Source organism: Ammospiza caudacuta, chromosome 11 (assembly GCF_027887145.1).
Source record: "Ammospiza caudacuta isolate bAmmCau1 chromosome 11, bAmmCau1.pri, whole genome shotgun sequence".
Classification (NCBI taxonomy): Eukaryota; Metazoa; Chordata; class Aves; order Passeriformes; family Passerellidae; genus Ammospiza; species Ammospiza caudacuta.
The window spans coordinates 3,689,243-3,707,014 of NC_080603.1; the positions used below are offsets into that span (position 1 = coordinate 3,689,243).

General features: G+C 41.9%; 2 protein-coding genes across 6 annotated transcripts; one reads left to right on the forward strand and one right to left on the reverse strand.

Moving 5' to 3' along the window:
- Positions 1–415: 415 nt before the first annotated feature.
- On the forward strand, positions 416–14,104 carry LOC131562585 (claudin-15-like). 3 transcript variants are annotated; one of them, XM_058812403.1, is made up of 6 exons: positions 416–496; positions 931–1,203; positions 9,125–9,289; positions 9,437–9,518; positions 12,145–12,255; positions 13,550–14,104. In XM_058812403.1, exons 2-6 carry the CDS (start codon positions 984–986, stop codon positions 13,647–13,649), a joined length of 678 nt encoding a protein of 225 aa, XP_058668386.1. In that variant the 5' UTR covers positions 416–496; positions 931–983; the 3' UTR covers positions 13,650–14,104. The 3 variants fall into 3 exon arrangements, with proteins under 3 accessions (XP_058668386.1, XP_058668385.1, XP_058668387.1); XM_058812402.1 differs by having other exon boundaries at positions 9,125–9,518; XM_058812404.1 differs by lacking the exons at positions 416–496; positions 931–1,203 and adding an exon at positions 4,921–5,139.
- On the reverse strand, positions 11,959–17,060 carry DUSP28 (dual specificity phosphatase 28). 3 transcript variants are annotated; one of them, XR_009275163.1, is made up of 3 exons: positions 16,623–17,060; positions 15,563–15,774; positions 11,959–13,291 (listed from the first exon to the last, which is right to left on the reverse strand). XR_009275163.1 is itself a non-coding variant. In XM_058812405.1 (2 exons), exons 1-2 carry the CDS (start codon positions 17,058–17,060, stop codon positions 15,640–15,642), a joined length of 573 nt encoding a protein of 190 aa, XP_058668388.1. In that variant the 3' UTR covers positions 14,020–15,639. The 3 variants fall into 3 exon arrangements, 1 of the variants encoding a protein (XP_058668388.1); XR_009275162.1 differs by having other exon boundaries at positions 15,076–15,774; XM_058812405.1 differs by lacking the exon at positions 11,959–13,291 and having other exon boundaries at positions 14,020–15,774.
- Between the last annotated feature and the right edge of the window lie 712 nt (positions 17,061–17,772).

Consider the following 17,772-nt stretch of genomic DNA (forward strand, 5'->3'; position numbering starts at 1 on the left):
CTTCAGCCACGAGCCCAGGAGCTCTGTCCTGCCTCAGGCCATGGCTGCAGTCACAAACACTTTGGGTTCTTAATGTCATCCCCTGCACAGGGGTCCAGCTGCATATTTCTTCTTTAGGATGCATCCTAAAACAAATGCATAAAAAGTTTCAGGTAAAGCAGAAGTGGAAGGTGTAGCAATGTTTCTGCAGTGCTTTGCACTCTGATGGTGCTTGGGCAGCTCAGTGGCCCTGACAAAGCAAATTATATGCCAGGTGAAGTTGAGTATATTTGGTACTAATTTACATTATTTCCTAGTAATTTTCCCTTTCGACATGCCAGATCTTTGTGTAACATTTGGCCAGATCTTTGACCCTGGGTCCTTGATTTTTAGAATGGGACAAAGGTCCTGAAGAGTACAAAACTTTTGTTTGGGTGATCAAACAGGTCCTCACAAAGTGCTGACACTACTATCTTGCAGGGAGGTAGAGAAAACAGATTAGAAACATACCATAAACGTGAGTATCACAATTTATCTTGCTTTTAATTTGTATTGGTAGATATTGTAATTGGGAGATGAACCATTTACTAAAGCATTTGATAGTTTTCATTTTAAAATGAATTTCGAGTTAGCAAACAAGTAAGAAATGGATGAAACATTCCACATTAAAATTAGAGAATTCTTTGGTTGTCTCCTGTGCTTTTGCTCTGTTTGCATTTTTTTGTGGTAAATGTGAACAACAATAAAAGTTTTCCTAAGAAAAAATAAGGTATAGAATATTAAATTATTCCAGTTACTTGATGGGATTTCCATTTAGGGTGGAACAGATTCCACCTCTTCAGTTCCCTTGTGTGATACATTATGTTATAGGTAGGCCTTTTTAAAATGTTTTTGCAAAGGTCAGGCTTGTGTAAAGGTAATGCCATGTGTGTGTATGAACTGTTTTAACAGGTTTCTAATACCAGAAATTGTGGGGAACATCTTTGAGGAGAACTCCTGTCACAATGGCATCATCCTGTCTACAGATCTGTGCATTGCTGCTGGCTTTAGCAGGATTCACTACATTACTTGTTACCACCATGTCCAGCAGCTGGAAAGTTTTGGACTCCACAACAGAGCTGGTCTCTGCAGACTGGGTTTCTGAAGGTCTTTGGATGGACTGTGCAGCAACTGCTGTTGGATCAGTTCAGTGCAAGAAATTTCTCTACATGCTGAGTTCAGACCGTAAGTGAACTCAGTGGTCTTGGCATTTGTTCATAAAATCCAAGCATGAGGTTCTGTCCCTTCTTTCTGGACAGGGTGTTGGCAGGCTGGGGGGCACAGAGTGCAGTTGTCCCAGAGGGCACTGCAGTCCTCTGTGCTTTATAGTTCTCTGTGCTTTATAGTTCTCTGGGCTTTATAGTTCTCTGGGCTTTATTTCCATTTGCCTTTTCTCCATCAGTGTCTCTCACTGAATTAAAAAACCTCCAGCTTTCAATTTTGTTTCTCCATGTGGTGTGCTTGCCCTGTGTATACAAAAGAATGAGAAGGGTTAGGGCAAGATAAAATCCCTGTATACCAAAACCTGTCTCTGCTATGATGACATACCAAAAATAGCATTGCAGCCAAAATTCAGCCTAAGGATTGCAGGGGTGCACATGTGTGAGCTCTAGGTGGTGGCACAATGACACCTGTGTCCCTGCATCTTTGTGATGGGATGTCAGGGAGCAGCCATGCCCTGGAGGTGTTAGAACAGCCCAGTATGGGCTGCATGTCTTGTATGGCCAAATCCAGTCCAAAGGGCCACCATGGAACCAGTGTTTCACCCTACAGTTCAGCTCACTCACTGCTGTGGCTTTGCTACCCTTTCTGGTGTGTTGACATAGAGGTATGGGTGATGTGCAGTAAATCTGAGATTTTTTTAAAATATAGTTTTGGAAGAAACAGCATCTTTTCACTCAGCCTAGTTTTTCAATACAAGCAGATCATAGTTCCATGAACACTGGTATTTGTGGTTTGGTGTGAGACAGCAATTATTAGATATTCCAGAACTGATTTGATACTTTGTGCTAAACCTGTGTATCTGGATTTTTTTCTAGAATTTCTCAGAGGTGGTGAGCTTAAACTAAAATACATCTGTGCAATGGATGCTTCTGTGTTTTCTATGGTCAACCATGCCAGCAGGGTAATTTATCTGCAGCTAGAAAGAGAAGAAATGTCTCAGTAGGGGCTGGAGAGCATTAGTTTGAATCGTTCTGGATTTTAAAAGTATCTTTCTGTAAACACTGTCTTTATGGTAAAGGACTAGGAAGGACTGACATTGAAGTTCTCTGCTCAGCAGACTGAGTGTAGAAACTTTTGGAAATAGTATTTTGTTAAGCTTTCTGTCTTGAACAGAACCTTGTATTTATTGTTTTACAACTTTCAGTTTTGTGCAGTCACTTTATGAGTGCTGTTAATATAATTTCTTCAAGACTTCCGTGCTTTATAGGTTCCTGATTGCTGTCACTGCTATTTGTCTGGACTCTTCCAGCAGTTTTATTCTGAACGTGCAGTGCTTAAACCTTAAAAATACCACGTGTCACAGACTGTGAACTTTGTTTTCTTTGACACAGATGTGGACTTCCTTGGAGTCAGAGCTGCCTAACTGTAAGGCAGATCTCTAAAGGGTGAGAATTTAACTCTCAACATGTAGCATGTTTGTGGTTCTTCTGCAGGGCCCTCACTTTGGGGGCCTCACCTGCCTTCATCATGAGGAGGCCAGTTTAAGAATAAGTATCAGCATCCATAATGAGGCCAGAGTTTGTAGGCTCAAAAGGAGGCTAATCACATGCTTCCAAGGATTTTAAATACATGGCTCATTGCATCAGAGGCAATGTCAGCTTTTCACACCATCCTGGTGCCTGTTCAGCTCCTTTCCAGGGCCTCCTCTGTGTAGGTACCAGGATGCCTTAAGTTTCTGGAAATCAGAGTGATGAGATGGGGCCAACAATGACAGCATTTGGTTCCCAAGCTGTGGGAGGTGCTGATGTGCAGCTGTCAACACCAGCTCTTAAGCCCTGCTGATGCAGAGCCTCCTGCAGAGCAGCACTGGCTGTTATGCCCATTGCCTGACAAGGCACAGTTTACAAAATTTACAGAATAATATCCTTGTGGTCTTTAACACATTGGAGAGTAATTTCCTGACGGGAATTATCAAAATGTCTGGTTCTGCATAGGAAAACTCATGCACTTCAGGCCTGCAGTTTAATCTTTTCTGTTTATATGTGTGGTGCTTTATGACTGCCTGTTGAAATACATTTCTTAACTAGGAAGAGATTTTTTAAAATTATACTCTTCATTTTTTATTTCTATCCTTGCCAGCAATATAACAGCTGTGGCCACTTGATTCAAGGTCCCTGCTCTCTCACCTTTTGCTGTCAGCAGAAGTGATTGCTGAGATCACCAGCATAGCACCAGAATATGTGGAAATTAGCAGGAAACTCTTTGAAGGGCTTTTAATGAAATGCAGATACTCCAGGTACTGGTACAGTGTGTTCATTTCACTATGCCATCATTTTTCAAGTTGCAGTGACTAAGCAGAAAGAGGGAATTCTGTCACAGTCGCCTGAGATCAATTCTTACCACACACTACCTGGTTTCCTTAAAAGATTGCACAGGATCCCACTGCCAAATCTGGCCTTGTTTAAATCAATGGCAGTGATCCTCTTGAATGCCATGGGAGCCAAAATGTCACAGTGGCACTGTAACCTTTGGCAGCTGAACCCCCCAACCCACAGCATCAGCTCAAAGTGACAGTGAATTTTGATGAAAAACAACAAATACCTGTTAGGGACAAGTTGGGGCTCTCTCAAAGTCTAACCCTTCTTGTAGTGTTTACATAAATGCTGTGGAACTGTTACCATGTTGCATCATAGCAGAATTATTTTATGAAGAAACTCTGACTCCATTTCCTGGAGATAAGGGCAGGTTATCACTGCAAAAGATGGTTAACCACGTTTGGATCCACAAGTACTTTAAAGTATTAACATGAGTGGGTGATGTGAATTGAGGCTACAATTCTATCTAGCCAAGAGCAGAAGCAACTAAACTGAATTTAACATATGCTTTGCCTAGAATGGCTTTTTTTTAATCCTAAGGTATTCTAACAAACAGATGCAATTTGCTGAGATGTATTATTTTTCTTATAGCTGTATTTCTTCATAATTTGATTCCTTTTGAGACAGGTCTGTCACACTAGCTTCTTCATTTCCTTACATTTCAATTCCATGGCACATACATTATTGCAATTCTAATACACTGTACAATTGTACAGTGTAAGCAGGATGGTTGTTAAGACTGACTGTGTTTAGCTATAGATCAATAGAGAGTAAAATATTAATGGAAACCACTCATGCATAAACTTTACTTTCCTGAAGGAAGCTGGCAGTACAGTTGTTGTGGATTACTTATGACCATAACTCCAAAAACATTTTCTAGCAGAAGTATAAAGATTCTGTCCTCAAGCTGTTTTATGTTTGAATCCTCAAGAGAATATTACACAAAAGCTTTTTGATTTGACAGCAAAAATAAAATTGCAAGCAATCTTAATCTAGTGTAAAATCTAGTTGACTTCAGAAAAGAGACAGCAATAAAATATTTGCCTATATTATCACTCTTACAAGGTATTTCGTAGAAATACTGACTGGAGTTTCTAGACTGAGAAAAAGAAAAGGCTCATTTTTCACTTCCTATTAGAAAAAGAATTAATGTGGTCACTTTTTTTACACACTTATATCTTTATCATGAACTGCTCCCACTTCTTATTGTCATGCCCAGCAAGCCTTATCTGTGGGGAAAGAGCAAAGAGCAAAGGTAGACTCATTTTGGAGCGAAACCCAGAGATAAAACAGCAAGGAGGCTTCTGAAAGCTTCACTTGATTGTAATCTAATTATAAGGATATTTAACTGTTACTACTCAAAACATGACTGCTACACTGGAAATTGTTGGTTTTATTTTGTCCTTGGGTGGGTTGGCATTTATTGGAGCTACTTTGCCAAATAATTACTGGAAGGTCTCCAGCATCTATGGTTCTGTGATCACAACATCTACGTTGTTTGAAAACCTGTGGAAGAGCTGTGCAACAGACAGCACTGGAGTTTCCAACTGCAGGGATTTTGACTCTATGCTTGCACTGCCTGGTAGGTGACTTTGTGCAGCCTTGTTTGTATTGCTTAAAAACTTCTTGGCCAAAAGTAGTAAGGCTTTTGTTTTAGTAATCTGCTAGTACTGGAAAAATAACTGGCCAAGAAGGACTTTGTGGGCTGAAGTAATAAAAATCTCCCAAGCAGCAGAATGTGTCAATGTGTGGCTGTAAACTAAGGCAAATGAAGTCGGTTGATCAAGCATTTAACAAGCATTTAAAGTGGGTTGTAATCTCTAGCATCTCATGGGATGTCTTAGTAGGAGACATTTTAAAATATTTATTTATTTGGAATTATTGTATAGACCTTATTTTGTAATACTTCATAGCTAATGTACTGTGGCTGGAGTTTTTCATGTAATAGGAAATACTGGTTTTAGCTGAGAAGTGGTAGTGGTTTTTGTGACTTGAGACTGAAAATTGTAGATAATTCGAGAAATACATGATAATATGCTATACATATTATAAGTTATAGAAGGAATATATGCTATAAATTAATGTATCTTTAGGCTTGTCAACTAATGCTGACTACTGTCAGTTAGTTAACTGACAGTAACTAAAGTCTATTTGGATGTGGTTTTAAATATCAAGAAATTCAGATCTGCTGGCCCCTGTCCTCTGTATCAGTCTTCATCATAACTGTGGTTGTCCTCAAATGCCCAACTAGGTGATAGTCTGTGGATAGTAAAGCATGTTTATAGACAATAAAGCTATTTTTTAATTAATCCTGAATAATTCAGTATGTAGATACCTATTTGGAATAAAAATGCCTTCCTTCTAGCTAAATCTGCCCTAGGAAGTGGCTAAACTAAATAGGTAGGAGGATACTCCTAATCTGTAGAATGTGTAATATGGGATTAGTGGGAATGAGGTGTTAAATTCACTTTCCCCCTCAATCTGAAGTAAAGGCTTGTTGTTGACCAGCTCTAACACTTGCATAGCAATTCTCTGAAACTGTGTTGAGTATTTTGGGATTAATCTGTTCTTTTCATATTTCAGTCTTTTCTAACAATTGCTTTTAGAGAGTGTGTGTGTATGAAGAGGAACATAACCCTATTTAAGCTTTTTAGCCTCAGTAACAGCAGGATCATCCCATCAGACATTATTCTCTGCAGATCACCTATGTCAGTGTGCACCAGCACTGCTGGGTTAGTAGCTGGACTTGATGGTCTGAGAGATCTTTGCCAGCTTTAATGATTCTGTGATTTTATTTGTTCTTGTAAAAACCACTCCAAGGGCTGGTTTGTAGCTTGGTGCCAGTGACTCCAGGCAGCATCTTGTCATTGATGTGTTTATATGGGGTGAGTATCTGCAGATCTGGGCCATGGGCCTGCAGGACATCAGCATCTGGAGAAAAAAGTGGTGGGGGTCAGAGAAGAGCACCACAAGTGTTAAAGCAAACAGAACAGAAGGCAAGCAGCAGCAGGGCTCCCAAGATCTATAGATAACAACATGGAATCAGCAAAGTGGGGGCAGAAAGTGAATGACTGGGACAGGCTCTGAAGTGAATTTGTGGGATTAGCTTTGCTCTGTTGAAGAGGAGATCAGTCCAGCAGTATAGTTGAGGGGTAAAGGCAAGGGAAAGCAGAAGGGAAACCTTGCAAAACTGTGAAGATAAAACATTTTTAGAAAGGAAGGCTGAAAAAGAGAAGTCAGAAGACACTGGATGGCAGTAACAGTTGAAAGGACAGCTGGACAAAGCAGGAAAGAGGCAGAGAATGGGTTTGGCATAAGGGCTCAGCAGCCAGTGGGACCTCTGAGAAGCAGCCATAGTGCTTGCAGACATGAACCAAGGCAGATTAAAAATTACCATGGTCAGTTTAGGTGTGTTTCAAATTCCTGTTTAGAAACTCAACTGAAACTGCTGCCAGGACGTCAGGGACTGGAGGGAGGGCAAAAAGGAAAAACAAAAGTGTGTCTTTGTTACCTCTTATCAGATGGTCAATGAAGATTTTCCTTGAAAGTTTCCTTATTGGCAACTGAGCTATATGGAATAGTTCTGGATTTTGCTTTATGTATGGGAAAAGACAGGCTTGGTTATTTTAAACCAATTTAATGCTTTTGAGTTCACTATACCATTTGTCTAAATGACAAATATTTGAAGTGAGGAACTTTTTAAATGCAATATTGAACAAGATTGAAACCATGACTGGCAAGTCCATCTGGCTAGCACTGCCTGTCTAGTCACAACTAAGTCAAACATTTGATATAACTAGTTGCCAAAGCATTGTAAACTCCCCTTTTTTTTCTTCCCCTTCTTTTTAAAGTTCCATAGGTGTTTTTTCCAATGACAGGATTTGGAAATGATTTCTTACAATTGGTGTGGACTAATAAAATGCACTGACTTTGCATCTTGTTAAATAAGCTAAGTTTAAAATAAAAATTTGAGTTTTCTGAATTGTGAACTAAGGTCCTCAGTTAAGGCTGCTGAGGTTATGCTATTGTGGTACAATTGTATGAAATCCTTTCCCATTGGATTGCAAGCAAGGGTATACTTGTGTGTCCTGGAAAGATATGGGGAGTCCCATCTAACACTGCAGGAGTCCCCAGGAGCTGAAATGTGAGCTGTGGGACCCTGCTGGCTGATTATCACAGTGAAAGATCCCAAACCTGAAAGCAGCATTGTTGAGTACTGACATTAGCAGTATCCTCTGCAAGCAAAAACCTTGAACTATTTGTGGTATTTTGAAGGGTCTTTCCACTTTTATTACTGTCTTCATTTTTTTCCATGGAAATGATAAAATTAGTGCTTAACAAAGCATTAACTCCTCAAATGATTTTAGCCTTTAATTCTGTATATTTATCTCATGGGTGCTCATTGCTACCTTTGGTAGCTCTTAAGCTGGTAGGACCAGTACTCTTAAGCCACATTAGGCTGAGTTGGAGTGTGAGAATCACTTTGCCTTCTGTCTCTGCGTCTGATTTTTGTTGTCTGGAGACAGACAGAACTAGCCCAGCAGGTTATTGTGGAGGATGTGGAGGGGGTCAGGGAACAAGAGCTTGAATGCTGGCATTAGTGATGTGAGTGTCCAATTGGAATCAGGTCTGACCCTTTTGACATAGGATTGAAACTGTAGAGTCATAAAATCATTGAGGTTGGAAGAGAAGTTAATCAAGTGAGCAGTTGTGACCCTGCCAGGTTGTGACAGTTGACATGTTTACCTCACAACAAAGGTGCCGAAATGCCACTGGACCTGGCAGGCTGCCATGTTAAAGGACCCCAAAGTTCCCATTAGGGGACTTTCTTTTTTAGGCTGATTAATAATCTAGTCCTGGTTTTTGTGCAATTGATACCTAGATGTGAAGACCAGGAGCATAAAGGACACACAATTCCAGCACAGCAGACTCCCTAAGGTGCCCACAGCAGCTGTAACCTCTGCACAGGAGAGTGTCCCAGGGAGGAGCTCTGCAGCTCTCTGACACACTCACCCCTGCTCCTTACACTGAGTGTGAAGTCACTGCTAACTTGAGCTCCATTCTTTCCCATCTCTCCCTGGCAGCAGCAAAGCTGGCAGCTTTCTCCAGTTCCTCAGCAGTGCCAGAGCCTTGCACAGCTTGACTATCCCCTGGATTTCAGATGTGTCCTGTGCACTCAGCAGTGCACGTGTCAGGAATTCAGAAACACTTGTGAGTAGGAGACTTCTTCCTGCTCCTGCAAATGGCCACTTGTACCACTGGGCATTTCCACAGGAATGTAAGGGATGAGTGGCTTGCTGTAGTTCTTCAGGATTTACTAAAGACACAAGAAGATTTACTGAGCTTGTAAAGTGTAGCCATAGTTAACTCTTAAATCTGTTTGACTTGAAGGCTAAACACACTTGGGTTTGGAGGCTCTCTGAGCCATGTGACAAAGTTTGACAAGATTCACTTATTACTGTACCTGTTAATTTTGTCACTTCCTCTAATAACTTTTATTTCTTTCAGCACAAGATTAATGTCATTTCTGTATAGATCCTGATTTGTTTTCTCTTTTTCTGTCTCAGCTCACATTCAGGCATGCCGTGCCCTGATGATTACTTCCATCCTTTTGGGATTCTTAGCTGCAGTACTCACACTGCTTGGCATGAAGTGCACAAACATTGGGTTGAGTGATGAAGATGGAAAAATGAAGTTTACTGTCACAGGAGGATTTCTTTTTGTTTTAGGAGGTAATATTGAAACTGAAATGAGAGCACTATTGATACTTTGTATGGCTTTCACAGCCAGACTAAATGAAATAAACATTCTTGTTTTAAATCTGTTACAGCCCTTAATGGAATCATTGACCTGTGTGCTTTTTAAACTTTTTCTGGTAGGTCTCTGCTCCATGGTGGCTATTTCTTGGTATGCTGCAATGGTTACTGCTCAGTTTTTTGACCAACTGTACGCTGGAACCAAGTAAGTGAATGTGTCTGTCATATCAAACCCCATCGTGTGTTGGACAGCTGCACTGACCTCAGCTGCTCCAGAGTTTCAGAACCTGGATGGATCCCATTATCCAGTCCTACAGGAGGGAAAAATTGTATTCAGAGAATCTTTTCACCTCAGAGATATTGGTGGGGAGGGAGGACAGGTCTTTCTGCAAGGGTTAGTGAATGTGAGAGGAATACCAGCCCCACATCTGAGGGGGTTTTGTACTGTGTTTGCATTTTCTTCACAGACTCAATTAGGTGTGTATCTCAATGTTATGAAGAAAAGGTAAAAATTCTTAATCAGCTTTGACATTTAGACCAAAATATGTACAAAACTCAAGTTCTGACTAGAATAAAGTACCTCAGATGTACCTGCAAGGGAAAATCACCTGCAAAGCAGCTCAAGCTTTGTACTAGAGATGTGCAGAGAAATCTGCTGCCTGTCATATATGTCTGTATATTAACAGCTCAACATTTGTTTGCCTTATGAGTTAAGGCAAAATCTGTGGGATTATCAGCTAGTGCAGTTGCATACAGAGAAGTTTTGAGGTATAAAAGCCCTTGCTCTTTGTCTGATATAAAAGTAACAGTTGTCAAAACCAAATGGCAGCTTATGGCACCTTATCTAGGTGCCCTGTTTAGGAATGAGGAATAAGGGTAGAGGTGACTGTGCCTCTCCTTCAGAGAGGGGGGAAGGAGAGGGAAACATTGTCTGTGGAATATGAGACATCTATAATATACTTCTACCAAGTATATAAATAATAGATCAGTAAACTATAAATTGTTAGTTGCTAGGCTCATATTTGAAGTGTTTTGTAAAGTTCCCACCCAAGAATCAGTTCAGGGAAGTCAGAGGTGAAGTGCTTTGTGATAAATCAAAGTACTTTAAGCAGTTGCTTTTGTTGTTTGTCAGTTTTCCCTGGATTTTCAATGAAGTGCTTGGAAATAAATTGTATTTGTGCAGTTACATTTGTTGCTTTATATCCCCTTGGGAGAACTATATGAAGGGTAATAAATGGATTAGAGAGCTGAAACAACAGCCGATAAGGAATTTCGGTTAGTCAGATAGTTGGTGTGTTTGATAGTTACCTGCTGCAGCTTTGGGGCTCATCATCACTGCCTGTTAATCAGTTACCAGATGCTTTGCATTCAGTAGCTAAAGAATTTTTTTTTTTTAATATCTCAACTTCATGTTTAAGTTATTGATTCGCTGATGAATTAAGTTTGATCATTGGTAAAGCTGAACATGCAGCCTGTGGGACAATTTTAAATTAACTGGCATGCCAGTATTGATCTTCACTCTTAACAGGCTGGCAAATCTGGTTTGTCAGATTGCATTTTTTTGGTCTGACTTCAGCAAATTACTGATGTTGACGTCTGCTAATTCTTAGAGGAGTTTCTCCTACAGTTCTGAAGGCAAACTAAGTTCTCCTGCAGTATCTCCTATATGCTTTGCTTTGGTATGACATCTACAGCATTCTTGTCTGTAGGTGACTGGTGAGCAGAAATGATTGCAGGCACTGGGGCAATGTGCAATTTGTGCTCCTGGGTTTGTTTGATAATCACTCTCTGCTTGTTGCATGTTTGGAAGTACCTGAAGCAGTGGAGACCTTGTGGCTCCCACGTGCAATGAGACACAGAGAGCTGTGAACCTGTGTAAACTCTGAATCCTTCCTGTTAGCAATGAACTCCAGAGTCAGAACCTTTGACACTTTTCAATAATTGTGTTTCCAAGTGGAAAAAGTGGAAAGAAAACACAAATCTCTGGTTCCATGGTACCTTCAATGTAGTCCAGGACACTTTTTTTGCCCTTATATTGGGTGTCTCAGACCAGAGATGTACAGGTAGATTGTGGATAGTTTTTGTCTGATCATGAAAATTGGTTTTCCTCTTTTTATGAGACTCCTGCCAGACTGTTCCAGACTCAGTTGTGTCTAGTCTTTGGGACAAATTCATTATCAATTAATTTCTTGGACTGGACTAGGGGGTTTCCTGAAAGGTATAGTTTTGTACAGTAAAATAGGGAGCTACTCTTTTTCAGCCTGGGACATTCATAAATGCCTTTCAGGCATACAACCACAGAGGGTGCTGAATATCCTTTAGGGTATCTAAGTTTGAAAATGAGCCCTACTCAACCCTATTCATTGAAAATAGTTTGAAAACTAAACTTCATACTTCTAAGTGACCTAGTGTTGTGTCCATAGAAAACTGATGTCTGTGGTCAGCCTTCTCTCAGCATATAGACAGCAAGATCTGAATAATTCAGTTGCACAAAATCCTTTCAGTGACACAGCCAATAAAAGGGCAAAATAAGTGTTGTGGATTGCACAGAAGATTGTCATTATTATTTATTATCAATAATTTGTTAAATATTATTAAATTATTCATTGCTACTTATCTTTATGTTGCTTAGTACTCTCTGTCCTGTCAGTAATTTGGCAGATCAGCTCGATACAAATAAGAGTTTTACTGAGCAGACACAAAGCCAGATCTGTTCTCTGTTAACTGTTGAAGTGGCTTTCAGTTAGCTGATTTCTACACAATTAAGAATTTGTTTGCATGGTTTTGTGATCCTGTTATAAGTTGATTCCATAAATTCTATCATGTTTCAGGTATGAACTAGGAGAAGGTCTGTACTTAGGCTGGACTGGATCTGTCCTTTATATACTTGGTGGGATCCTACTGACCTGTTCCTGCAGAGGGAAGGAAAAACAGAATTACAGGTAATCTTGGATTTGCCAGATGAAGTAGTAGCTGTCAATCACACACCACTTTCTACGTGTGCACTGTTCTGTCTCTCTGTCACCCTCTGGTATAAATATCTATAAATTACAGACACTGCTATGGCATGTCACAGACTGCTGATGGCAGGGGGTGCTGTACCAAACACTTGTGCCCCCCAGACAGGGTGCTTGGTGCATCACCATCAGCACTCACCTTTAACTTGTACTTGGTAATTCTGGGCACTGCTGATGGTGAAAATGGGCAGTGAAAGAGCAAACTGTCACCAAAAGAAAAGTGTATAAACCCCCATAATGAATTATCCAGTTTGTCTGCAGTACTCACTGTGAGTAAAATATTCACTGTTCAGTCTGCAGAAAGTATAAAGGCATTTCCCAAAGCACATGGAATTGATCACTAGAAACATGGTTCTTTTCTTGTTCTTTATAAAAGTGTCTTGTTGCACATTACATCAGGAAAGGTGAGATTTCTGGCCTCAATATTTAACCTTCCCTCCTTTCTTGTTTCAGTCTTAAATTCTGACACATACAGAAGGCCTCTTTTTGAAGGAGAGGGATGAAAGAGGCAGAAATAGCAGAGGTCCATGTCTGCCACAGCTCAAATAGCTTGGAGGTTGTACTAGCTGAGCTTGAGAGGGTTATAATATGCAAGGAAGAAGCATATTCACTGTTGGTCTATTTAATCTTAGGAAAATTATATCAAAATGTTGTAAATGAGAGTTCCTCTGGTACTCCATTGCCTAATCTGAAACCATTTCAATTTTATGGTAATATTTCATCAGCCCCATTGGACTTTAAATCTTGCTCACCTTACTTTGTTACAAAGTACCAAATGCCCTGAAATGTCCTGAAAATCAGGTACAACTGATCTATGAAATAGAAGTTCAACATGATGAATGACAGGGGTAGGGTGAAGGTACTTCTGTTTTCTTTCTTTGTCATCTTGATTGCTGTATGAAAACCTGCAGCTTGTACAAAGGTGCTGAGGGCTTCTGCTTGAGGGCCTTGGCTGAAATGCCTGGAGGGAGGAAGAGCACATGGGAGTTAAGAATGCAGAGTGTGGATGAGAGATGCTGGGCAGCCCATCAGGGACCCCATCCATTCCCCCTTAGCTACCACAACAATGAGAACAGGAGGCCTCTGATTTCTGCCCTGTTGTGGAGAATGTGCTGTGGGTGGGTTGGATACAAAGCTGAGTAACTTCTAAGTATCTGAACCCATGGGCATGTGTCAAAATAATACCTCTTATTTTGTATGTTTTCTTCTTGCTTTACAGTCCCAAGAACTATGCATACTCAGCAGCCCAGGGACCTTCTCAGCCACACATGTACCCCAGGAACTCTGAGACTATCATAAGCAACAAGGAGTATGTCTGAGCTCCCACCCTGCATCACCTGTAGTGTCAGTGCCTTATGAACTCCAGTAAGGAAGGGAATGAACTACTTCTTTATTCTGGTTCCAAGTTGCAATCCTATGCCTTAGTTTGGAGCAGTACCAGGAGGAGGTATGGCTTTCAATGTAAATAGCAATGGTTTTCAGATGTAAATAGCTTTCTACAGAAGATGCTGTGATGTGAAATCCTGTGCCATGAAGGTTTCTGCATGCTGAGAAGCCTGGTAAAATTTAACTGGAGGGCAGTATATGCTGACACTCAAGAGCAATGGTTCCTATTTCAGCTGACTCAAACATGTGGAACTGATAGCTGTATCTGACTGCAAGTTCATATGCCTCACAGTTAGAAATGTGTTTTGTTTTCATTAATATTTAGCTTCCTTCTTTTATTTAGCAGCTTAAGCTTTTGACAAGAAATAAACTTTGTTCCACAGACAAACAGATTTTTTGACAAGTGGAATTCTCTAATAAGCATCTTATGTTATACTGAAATTCTTATTATATATGATAGTCAAAATTTATAAAAGCTACAAAAATGTTTCCAGAATCTGCTAAAATCACCTTCAAACCTGCAGATGTGCAAAAAATTTCTTGTTGGCTGTAATGCAGACACATAAGATAAACAATACAGAATGAACAAAACACAGCTGGGAGTGGAGAAAGCATCTGGTGCAGAAATGCCTTGTGGTAACTAAGAAAATGATAGCCTGAAATTTTAATTTTTATTCCTATGGTTTCAGCTTTTAAAATAACACTACTTTAACTTTGAGCAGTCTTTAACTTTGGAAACTTGTACTGCATCTGAATTTTCTAATTCATGTAATTCCCAAGTGTTTTGATTTTCTGTCATTGTTCCATCATTAGAATTTCTGCCTTAAATGACTCCACTGCTGGGAGCATATGTTTACCTTGTGTGAGCACTCAGGCAGATGGCAGTGAGCTAATTTTACTTTGTATTTATGCTTTCAGCAAGGTGGAGTGGAATTTCACTCTGAGGTTCTCAGGTTCCATAACTTGTCCCTTTTAAATTACAATGTGTTCATGCAGTTTGACAAAAGTCTGTTTTGAATGGCTGGTGATGAACACGTAGCAGTCTGATCTGGAAGTTTCATGCCCAATAGATCATTTCAGAGGGCAGCCTGTAAGCAGCCTCAGCAGAAATGATTTGGCCATGCTGCTTGCATGCAGGAACAGCTGATTTGTAAACTGACACATTAAGGCATGAACTGGGCCCTGTTAGCATGAGTAAGTAAAGCTAAAAGGAGTGGTGATTGCTTCTAGAGTGCCAGTGTCATCTTCGTCCCTCCACTATCATCTGCAGTTTTAAAAATAATTCCTTTGGTGTTTTAGAGAACAATTTCAAAAGCTGAAAAGGCACTTAGCCTGCATGATGGGAGCAGAACTCCTTACCATTACTGTATATTCTGTCCTCTGGATTTTTAGGTAATTTTGAAGGTGCTTTGTTCTTGTTGAACATAAGAAAAATCACAGAGACAAAGCATCAACCACTGTCAGTTTCCCACCAAAGGCTGTGTCAGCTCATTAACATGAATAATGATCCAGTAGATGAGAGAGAAATTCAGAACTTCCTTGGTCTGGCATCATGTCTTCTAATGGCATCACTGGGAAGTTTAATTAAAAACCAGGAATAAAATCCCTGTGTGGTAACTCCTTCCTTTGTTCAGTACATTGTTACCATACTCAGTGTCATTCAGGGGGAGATAACTGCTGAAGATTCCAGGCCTTTCTCTGTTTGTTTACAGTCCTTCCAACCAATTTCTGTTTCTGCTGTTATTCCCTGCTTATCTGCCCTCTTTCCATGCATTACCAACAGAAATGCTCTGCATGAATTTAATGAACCATCATCTCACTTATGGGGGTAAAATGTTTTACGTACAGGTGATTTAGAAAGTGATTTTTTTTTCCTTCTTTTTTAACTCTGTAGCAAGTCACTTCACTTTCTTTAAAGTATCTTCACACATTGCTATTTTCAAGTCCTTTGCTCAGCGGATCAGAGTGCTTTGGTATCTTCAATTCTTCTTCATATCTCTGCAGCTGAGACCAAAATCCTGCATTTGGCTCTGCTACGGGTCTGGCAGTTTTCACAGCCTAGAGAACAGGAGAGACACAGTAGAAGCAAGGTACCCTGCATTTGTGGGAGTCATGCAAATGAATTTTGAACTTAAAATTTAGAGAAGCTTTACTTTGGTTTTGATTTGGCTGCAGAGAAACAAACAGCTATTTTGGTGAGCTGACTTCACTGTGTGCTTGCTAGGAACTGCCAGGAGGCCTGGTTACAGAATGGATTCATGGACAGGACACCAGACAGAGCTGTTGATCTGCTGGAAATGGGAAAGTCTCACCAAGTGCAGTGACACTGCTCATGCTTAAGGTGATAGTGTGAAACTTGGTCACTCTGCACACCTCAGTCTAAATTAAGCAAATTGGCTGTCTAAAGTGACAAATGGGTGAAGACAAAACCCAGAGAGCACAAGCAGTTTGTATTGGATGGGCTTCCCAGGAAAGCTGACACATCATCGCTAACAGCCACGTAGCTGTGGCTGAGAGCAGCTCCTGGGCACTCTGCAGCCCTGGCTGGATGTTCCTTGCTGTGAGGAGCTGGCACACAGCAGCAAACCCTGCACAGCAATTCCTGCACCCACTCACTTTGTCTCTGTCTTCGCTTACCGTGACTGTGCAAATGATAGAGAAAATGCTCCCTAAGCAACCAGCTTGGTATGTTTGCTACATGTAGAAACCTCACACTGAAAACTTACTAGACCAAGCTGGGCATGAAAAAACTTACAGGGGACCGTTTAATGAAATGTTGAATCTCTGTATAACTGCTGAGGGGCAGGAGGAAGCGCCAAAATAATTCTACAAGAAATTACTCATGAGAAGCATTGCGTTTCTTCCCCAAAAGAGCTGTAAATACGAATCCGGACGTCACACATTACCTCAAAGGCGTCCTTGAGCGGGAGCTGCCGGTGTCTCATGAGATAAGCGGTGCAGATGGCGGCGGAGCGGCTGCGGCCGTTCTTGCAGTACACGAGGCAGCGGCCCCCGGCCCGCACGGCCGCCTCGATGGCGGCGCCGCAGGGCTCGAAGTAGCGGGCCAGGTCCTCGGCCGGGTCATCGAGCACGGGCACGCGGATGGCGCGGACGCCGCGCAGCGAGGGGAAGGGCTGCTGCCGGGTGACGTTCACGCACAAGGTCACCCCCTCCCGCAACAGCAGCTCCTCGTCGCACGCTGCCCTGGCCGTGCCCAGCAGCAGCGAGGCCGTGACCGGGCAGAGCTGGGGCATCGGCGGGCACGGGGCACCCACCGGCCCCGGTGGCGGCGCGGGGCTCCCGGTGCCGGCACGGCCACCGCGCTCTGCCGGTGTGTTGCGCATTGTAATCTTACCCTGCTATTTTTATCCCTCCCTACGGGATGGCACGTACAGGCTCCAGGCAGGTCCTAGCGCCGGCCGCATCCCGAGACCTGCGCTGGGAAAGCTGAAAGCACTTTCGGAGCTACAGCTCACTTGGAAAGGCAGTGGGTTTGTACAGTCGCTACCCCCAGAGCAGCTGATACCGGTTGTGTTCTGCAGCATTCCTGCGGGGAATGCTGCTGCTGCTGCTTATCGGCCGTGTTCTGCACGGGAATGCTGCTGCTGCTGCTGCTTACCTGCTGTGTTCTGCACAGAAATGCTGCTGCTGCTGCTTACCTGCCATGCTCTGTAGGGGAATGCTGCTGCTGCTGCTGTTTACACCGGCCGTGTTCTGCACGGCAATGCTGCTGCTGCGGGCAGTGCTGTTGGTGCAGTGATGCAACGCTGAAGTTGTGTCAGGGTGGGTTTAGGTTGCATATTAGAAAAAGGTTCTTCACCCACAGAAGGTGCAGTTGGGCACTGGAACAGGCTCCTCGGGGCACTGGGTGCAGCACCGAGCCTGAGAGAGCTCAGGGGGTGTTTGAACTCTTGGGCACATGGTGTGACTCTTGGGGATGTTCTGTGCAGCACTGGGACTTGGACTCCATGATCCTTGTGGGCCCTTCCCACTCAGCATATTCTGTGATTGATTTGTGATTTTCCAGAGCCTCTCGGTGCCCCTTTCCTACAACAA